Source organism: Rhinatrema bivittatum, chromosome 16 (genome assembly GCF_901001135.1).
Source record: "Rhinatrema bivittatum chromosome 16, aRhiBiv1.1, whole genome shotgun sequence".
In the NCBI taxonomy this organism is placed as follows: domain Eukaryota; kingdom Metazoa; phylum Chordata; class Amphibia; order Gymnophiona; family Rhinatrematidae; genus Rhinatrema; species Rhinatrema bivittatum.
The window spans coordinates 61297001-61305179 of record NC_042630.1 but is presented as its reverse complement, the minus strand read 5'-3'; the positions used below and the strand labels follow the sequence as shown (position 1 = coordinate 61305179).

At 46.9% G+C, this 8179-nt stretch overlaps 1 protein-coding gene across 1 annotated transcript; it reads right to left on the bottom strand.

Annotated features, from left to right (window-relative positions):
- Window positions 1-3877: 3877 nt before the first annotated feature.
- Window positions 3878-4864, bottom strand: LOC115077757 (olfactory receptor 1019-like). Its single transcript, XM_029580043.1, has one exon. It carries the CDS (start codon window positions 4862-4864, stop codon window positions 3878-3880), a length of 987 nt encoding a protein of 328 aa, XP_029435903.1.
- Window positions 4865-8179: the final 3315 nt, after the last annotated feature.

Here is an 8179-nt window from a genome sequence, read left to right as displayed (position 1 = left end):
GTTTAAAATGCCCACTACCCACTGTCACGCTGCCTGGCAGTGCACCAATGTGTGTGGCGTGCACACAGAAGCTGCTTGCTTGTAAGCACAAAAGAGGCAGACTCCCTGGGCACTTGACTGCACAGACCCAACCAAATACTTAGGATCAGTCTGTTTAAAATGCCCACTGCCCACTGTCACGGTGCCTGGCTGTGCACTAATGTGTGTGGCGTGCACACAGAAGCTGCTTGCTTGTTAGCACAAAAGAGACACACTGCCTTGGCACTTGACTGCACAGACCCAGCCTGTTAAACTTCCCAGTGAAGCCCAGTGCACTGAGAGACTAAATAATTGGAATTAAAAAAAATCAGTTTAAAAAAGCTGGAATTTTTGTCACGCCAGAAAAATGGATGAAATTGAAAATAATATATCTCTCCAAGCCAGCCCAACACCCTAAATGGTAAATGGTGGTCACTGGTCAGTACTAGCTGACCTAGCACAGATTCTCTTCTTAGTCAGAGATGACCAAAATAAACAGCTTGAAAGAAACAGGAATAGTAGTGGCTGTAACTGACCCTGGCACTACAGCAAAACAAAGAATATTTTTCTTTCCTTAGCTAGCCTTACCCTATCTATTCTCTATTAGTTCTGCCTGCTCCCTCTTCCACCCAGCAGCCCAACTCCCCACAGCATCGCTGGAAATAACTGCGTGGCTCCTCGTGCTGATGTTTATATACTGCTGGCTTGTCAGTAAAATCCACAGAGAGCACTGAATGACAGCGCTATTGGCTGCATTCAGTGATGCTCAGAAAATGTCAGCGCGGATACGCTGCGTTCCGGTATCCATGCCGACCTGTCCGACCCTTTCCTGTGAGTCACTGCAACTCACAGGAAAGGGTCAGACAGGTCGGCATGGTTACCGCAGTGGCGCCGCCATTTTGTGGTAATCCTAGGTAGCAAGCAGCTAATGGGGGTGAAGAAAAGCGCGCGCTGCTGGGTGCGCCGAATAAAACAGAAATCTGTTAAATACGTGGGGAGTCGCGATGCGTTTCGCCTCCCCACGTATTTAACAGATAGGACAAAATAAGTTGCGGATTACAAATTCGTGGAAAACGGATGCACACCCCTAGAGCAGAATCTTATCAGTTTGCAGGTTAGGTGTCCACTATCACAGCTTATCCTTTCTTATGGAAGCATGAGTGACATAAGTACCCAAGCAGCAGGGGCCAACAGGGATCATTATCACAGGCTTCCATCAGTATCCCTTGCTACTCATAATGCAATGTAAGGTCACAAAGCCAAGGTGGATGTGAGAGAGACTGCAGAGCTTGCACACGAAGGAGTTTCCCCCACCATCAAGCTCTTTTAGGAAATGGAAGACTGCAGGAGGTCGTTCCGGACTCTCGCTGGACTTTTGGCAAGTCTTGTGGGGGTCAGGAGGCCCCCCCAAGCTGGCCAAAAGTCCCTGGGGGTCCAGCGGGGGTCCGGGAGCGATCTCCTACCGCAAATCGTTTTTCCGTATGGAAAAACGATTTGATTGCAGGAGGTCATTCCGGACCCCCGCTGGACTTTTGGCAAGTCTTGTGGAGTCAGGAGGCCCCCCCAAGCTGGCCAAAAGTCCCTGGGGGTCCAGCGGGGGTCCGGGAGCGATCTCCTATGCTCCTGACGTTGGGGGACAAAAAAACAAAATGGCGCCGGCCTGTCATATGACAGGTCAAAGGTAGCGCCGGCGCCATTTTGTTTCTACAACGCATGGAGGTCTGAGGTCCGAGAGTAAAAGATCACACTGGGACCCTTCCTCTGGACCCCAGGTAATTTAAGGCATTTTGGGGGGGTTCGGGAGGGTGGGGGATTTATTTTAAAGGGTCGGGTGGGTTTTAGGGTTGTTTTAGTGTGCCGGTTTTCCCGCCCTCCCCCCCCCACTGGACCCCAGGTCATTTAAGGCATTTTGGGGGGGTTCGGGAGGGTGGGGGATTTATTTTAAAGGGTCGGGGTGGGTTTTAGGGATGTTTTAGTGTGCCGGTTTTCGATTTACACGATATTTAAAAAACCCAAACTGCGACGATCCGATTCCCTCCCCCTCCCAGCCGAAATCGATCGTTAAGACGATCGATCACACGATTCACATCTCTAATAGAGATTGTCTGGTTTGCCAACTCTAGCTTTGCTGGGAGTCGGGGTGGAGCGATGCCCTTGTAAACTCTTCCCGTGGTGGCTGAGACCCACGGGCGGCTTGACAGCACTGCCTTCCCCCTCCCCCCCTGCAGTTGTGGGATATTTACTTGGCTTCTCCTTTTCTGCGGGACTCAGGGGGCGGGGAGGAGGGCGAGCTGTTCTCTGTTCAGCTCTTTGCGCTTTGGCTGCAGCAGCTGCTTGTGATCTCTTCACAGCCGCTTTCTACTGCATTTGCTCTGCTCCGGCCATCCCAACTCCCTCCCCCCCTTCCCCAGCGGTGGACAGACTGGCTCGGCGACTCTTCTACCCTTTCCTCCTCCTGTGTGCAACTGTCCGGCAGTCCCTACTCCCTCCCCCCTTCCCCAGCAGCGGAGGAGCGGGCTGAGCCATTTCTCGGAGCGGCAACTCATTGCCCTTTCCTCCTCCCCTCTGTGACACCCAGCACGTAGCACAGAGCTCTATGGTCCACACATGCATGGTAGAGCTGCTTTCTACTGCGCATTTGTGGTCCGTCGGTCAGAGCCCATTTATATTGTAGATAGCGTGTGTTGCTTGTATGTCCAAGAGATGGCACTGTTTTTCCAAAAAATCGTTTTTACCTGCAAAAAATCATGTTTTTACCTGTCACAGGTATGACATATATATAAGATAGGTATATAGAAACACACGCGTATTCAAATGCAATGTTGTGTCAAAATTTCAAAGCAATCGGTGAAGAACTTTCGGAGATTTAAGATTTTGAACAAACAAACATTTACATTTTTATTTATATAGATAGATGGTTGGCCAGCCAGGTTCTAGTCCTATAGTTTGGTTGGCCATGCATTCATCTGGTGGTATCCTTGGGCGGTGTAAGGAGTGCATAAAGCGTGACTACAGCACAGACAGCATGGGTCTTTGTCAGACAGAGAGAAGCAGGAGAGTGGGACTGAGACCTGGTGGAGTGAAAATGAGATATTTACATGGGATCAATTCACATTGAATGTTTCAAGTCAAGTGAGCTGAAAGAGAGAGAGAGAGAGAACAATTTCTTCTTTTCTTGCTGCCTTTCCTATGCATGCGACTCGCAGATCAGGCCATCTCTTAACTCACTGACAGTCCCTAAACAGGATGGTAGGATTGTGGGATTTTCATATGCACACAAGCTGTCATGGTTAGTGCTATGATATGGTTAGGGATATGAAAGCAGTCACTCCCCAGTTTAATCAGTAAAGTTTTGGTTTTAAGAAATGTGGAATAGTGAAAATGGTAACTCTTCTCCAGCTTTGCTTTTAGAGCAACATTTTTACACTGCTTTGCAGTGCAGCATGTGTCGATTTCATGGTTCTAGCTGTTCTGCACCAAAACATTGCAGGAAGCTACTATTACCCTTACACCTTGCGTGATGTCACCTCACTTTCAGGGAAAAAGCTTAAGGAAGGCCTTTTCCTAGAGAGATCCTTGATCTCCTGACCTAACTACTTAATCTAAAGTGTAGGGACCATAAGTTAGACATCACTGAATTCCCAGTGCTATTTTAATTGTAAATTTTATTGTAATAGTAACGTTGTTTCAGATGCTATTGTTTGATTTATATTTGTTGTAATCTGCTTTGAGGGTATTCTTGGAAAAAGGTGGGATATCAAATCTCTATAGATAAATTAATCTGTAGGACAACCTTTCCATCTTGTGGATGTTCCCTAAACTACAACTGTAATGTAGTTTGATTTCCTTTCTCTCTCGATCACTTGTTGAGAGTCACAGTAACACCTGGCCTGCTTTGTCCCCCACCCCTGAGGAAAAATAATGTTCTCCCAGTGATTTTTCTCAGGGCCGTCTTCACGTCCTGGTTCCTCAGACTGTAAATGATGGGGTTTAGCATGGGAATCACAGAAATATACAACAGGGAGAAAACCTTGGACAGATCCAAGGAATACATTGATGCTGGCCTCATGTACATGCACATGTTGGTTGTGTAGAACAAGACAACGACTGTGAGGTGGGAGGAGCAGGTGGAGAAGGCTTTGCGCCTCCTCTCCATGGAATGGATCCTCAGAATGGTGGTGATGATGTAGACATAAGAGGCCAGGGTCAGCAAGAAGGAAGTGACCCCTAGCAACCCCCCTGCCATGAAAGTTGCAATCTCCACTGGGGAAGTGTCACTGCAGGAGAGCTTGAGAAGTGGCATGAGGTCACAGAAGATGTGATTGATCACATTTGAGTGGCAAAAGGATAGTCGGGAGGTGAGCACAATGTGTGGCAGAGATGCCAGACATCCAGTGAGCCACGAGCTGGCAGCCAGCAGGATGCAGGCACCCTTGTTCATGACAAGCGAGTAGTGCAGGGGGTCACAGATAGCTGCATAGCGGTCATAGGCCATGGCAGTGAGGAGGAAGAACTCAGTGCTGGTAAAGGACATAAAGAAATAGAGCTGTGCCATGCATTCGGGGACAGATACCGTCTTCCTCTTGGCTAAGAAGAGAGTCAGCATTTTGGGGATGGTGGCAGTAGTGTAACAGATATCTAAGCTGGAGAGATTGGTGAGGAAGAAGTACATAGGGCTATGGAGTTGAGGGTCAATAGCTACAACTGTTAGGATGAGCAGGTTCCCCATCAGGGTTATGGAATAGAGCATCAGGAGAGCACAGAAAGGCAGAAACTGCAGCCCTGCATCATCTGAGAATCCTAGGATCAGGAACTCTGACACAGTAGATTGGTTTACTCTTCCCATTTAGTACATACTGAAATGAGAGAAAGAGATAGCAAGGAGAATTAGGGGACATTAACTAATGGAGGGTAAATACTGTATTTCAGCCAGAGTTGGGACACCTACAGACTAAAGTTATCATTCCCAGCACTGGCTACCACTCTCCCTATGTGATCTTCAGCACCCAGAGCTGTGACACCTGCAGACCAAAGTTATCATCCCCAAAGCTGGCTACCACTCTCCCTATGTGATCTTCAGCACCGAGAGCTGTGATACCTGCAGACCAAAGTTATCATTCCCAGCGCTGGCTACCACTCTCCCTATGTGATCTTCAGCACCCAGAGCTGTGACACCTGCAGACCAAAGTTATCATCCCCAAAGCTGGCTACCACTCTGCCTATGTGATCTTCAGCACCCAGAGCTGTGATACCTGCAGACCAAAGTTATCATTCCCAGCGCTGGCTACCACTCTCCCTATGTGATCTTCAGCACCCAGAGCTGTGATACCTGCAGACCAAAGTTATCATTCCCAGTGCTGGCTACCATTCTCCCTATGTGATCTTCAGCACCCAGAGCTGTGATACCTGCAGACCCAACTTCCAAACCCAGAGTTGCCACCAACACCAGCTGTTGGACTTTCAATGGATCACTTAAAGTTTTGTCCAGCAGTAGTAAATTCTTAACGCTTACCCTGCATTGGATTAGGAATTTTGGCATCCATTTTCAGATTATGTCTGGCCAGCAAAATTAGCCAGATAACTTATCTGGGTAACATTGTGGGGATAGTCAACAGTGGATAACATGTTCTGGCTATCTCAGGGCCAGTAAGCATGGTGTGATTTTCAAATCCCATAGTTTATCTGGTTAAATTCAAAATTAGCTGGACAGATGGTACTGAGTATCAACCTTTTTGAAGCCCATATTCAAAAGCCATTTAGCCGGCTAAGTTAACTGGCTAACTCCAATATTCAGACTTAGCTGGATGACTTAGCCAGTTAAGTCTGGTCACATTAAAGAGCTGTCCTAAAGTTAGCTGGCTAACTGATTAAGATAGCTGTCTATATTCAATAGTGTGGCTGCACTATAACAACAGATATGCCTCCAAAGTTAGCTGGATAAGTTTTTCTGGCTAACCAGGTCATTCATCAAAAAGTGTTAAGGCCCGAATGTGCATTAAATGGGTCTAGTACATGCAATATTTATTTATTTACTTTATTTAGGCATTTTTATATACCGAAACATATTGTATACACTTCAAGTCGGTTTATACTAAATCAATGGGCAGTCTTTAACAAGTCCTAAAATCATTCAATAAAATAAAAGTAGAAATAAAAAAAAATAACCCTATAAATAATAAAAGTGTTATGAATGGGCTCCGGTCAGGAGTCGTGAACACCACCCAGAAGGGTGGCTCCAGGTGGAGAGAGACAGGAATGGCTAGAAACAGTGTCTGGGTCCAGGCTGGGTCAGGGCAGGTGGCAAGTAGCAGTGTCTGGGTCCAGGCTGGGTCAGGGCAGGCGGCAAGTAGCAGTGTCTGGGTCCAGGCTGGGTCAGGGCAGGCGGCAGATAGCGGTGCCTGGGTTCAGGCTGGGTCAGGGCAGGCGGCAGAGCAAGGCAGGTCAGAAGGCCCGTAGGCCACACACACACAGAAGGCCCGTAGGCCACACACAGTAAGCAGAGCAAGGCAGGTCAGAAGGCCCGTAGACCACACACACACAGAAGGCCCGTAGGCCACACACAGTAAGCAGGGCAAGGCAGGTCAGAAGGCCCGTAGGCCACACACACACAGAAGGCCCGTAGGCTACACACAGTAAGCAGGGCAATGTAGAAGGCCCAAGGCCGCGCAAGGCAAAGCAAGACAAGGAAGAAGGCCCGAAGGCCGCGCAAGGCAAGGCAAGGAATAAGGCCAGAAGGCCGCGCAAGGCAAGGCAAGGCAAGGAATAAGGCCAGAAGGCCACGCAAGGCAAGGCAAGGCAAGGAATAAGGCCAGAAGGCCGCGCAAGGCAAGGCAATGAATAAGGCCCGAAGGCCACGCAAGGCAAGGTCCAGGGACCAAACGCACAGCAAGGAAGGAAGGCTAGAACAGGGAGCCCAGGCGAGCTCGATGCCGAAGCACCGAGGGAACTGTCAGGCAGGGTTATAAGGGACAGCCCAGAACATAGAGTGGACAGGGGAGATGGACTGGGCCTGTCAGGAAAGCCAGCACTAGAGGGACCCCTGATGGTGAGGCGGTTGCACTGCAGCCATAGCCGTAACAAAAAGCATGTACAATTATACTATAGTCATTTTTAAAAATAATAAAATACATCAATTTCTTTCAAAATCAATCTAGCAAAATAGGGTTTAAAATATACATTCTTTATATGTTCTAAATTTCACAGGGAGAGTCGTTAAAAGAAATCATACTGCAATGTTAATAGCCTGTATAAACAACCATGTTTTTAGCTGTTTCTTAAAAGATTGAATATTCTCTTCTAAACGTAATTCAAGTGGGAGAGAATTCCACAGTTTTGGACCAGCTATGGAAAGGGCCCTCTCTCTGACTGCATTAAGATGCGCCAAGAACATAAGAACATAAGAAAATGCCATACTGGGTCAGACCAAGGGTCCATCAAGCCCAGCATCCTGTTTCCAACAGTGGCCAATCCAGGTCATAAGAACCTGGCAAGTACCCAAAAACTAACTTAGGAGATGGAACATAAAGAAGTGCTTTACCTAAGGACCTCAAATTGCGGGAAGGTGTATGGATATGAAGAGTTGCATTTAGCCATTCGTTATTATTGCCATAAATAGTTTTATGAATAAGCATCAGACATTTTGTATTTGATTCGAGAATGGATAGGAAACCAATGAAGGTTCATCAAAACTGGAGTGATGTGATCAAATGTTTTGGAATTAGTAAACACGCGGCAGCATTTTGCAAAAGTTGTAACGGACGAATAGTTACCAACGGTAGACCCAAAAAAAGGGTATTACAATAATCCAGTTTTGTCAATAGTAAAGCCTGAAGCACAGTTCAAAAATCATTGTAATGCAACAGAGGTTTCAATTTTCTTAAGATCTGTAATTTGTAAAAAACATCTTTAATTATATTTTTTACAAATGCCTTTAGATGAAATTCGCTATCCAATATAGCACCAAGACTCCTAACTTCGTGTTTGATGCTTAAAGAGGGCGGATTAGAACTAATATCAAGTAGAGAAGTGAATTGTGTGCCCGATCATCTTAACGATCGGGTTCGGCTGGAGGGAGAAAAAAATCTGATCGCTGGAGATATGAATCGGAATCGGTTCTGATTCACATCGTTAATTTCTTTTTAGTGAGGTCCGACCCTTTAAA

What these genes read in the sequence shown, in the direction of transcription:
- LOC115077757 (XM_029580043.1), bottom strand. Translation starts at nt 4,864, where the DNA reads ATGGGAAGAGTAAACCAATCTACTGTGTCAGAGTTCCTGATCCTAGGA.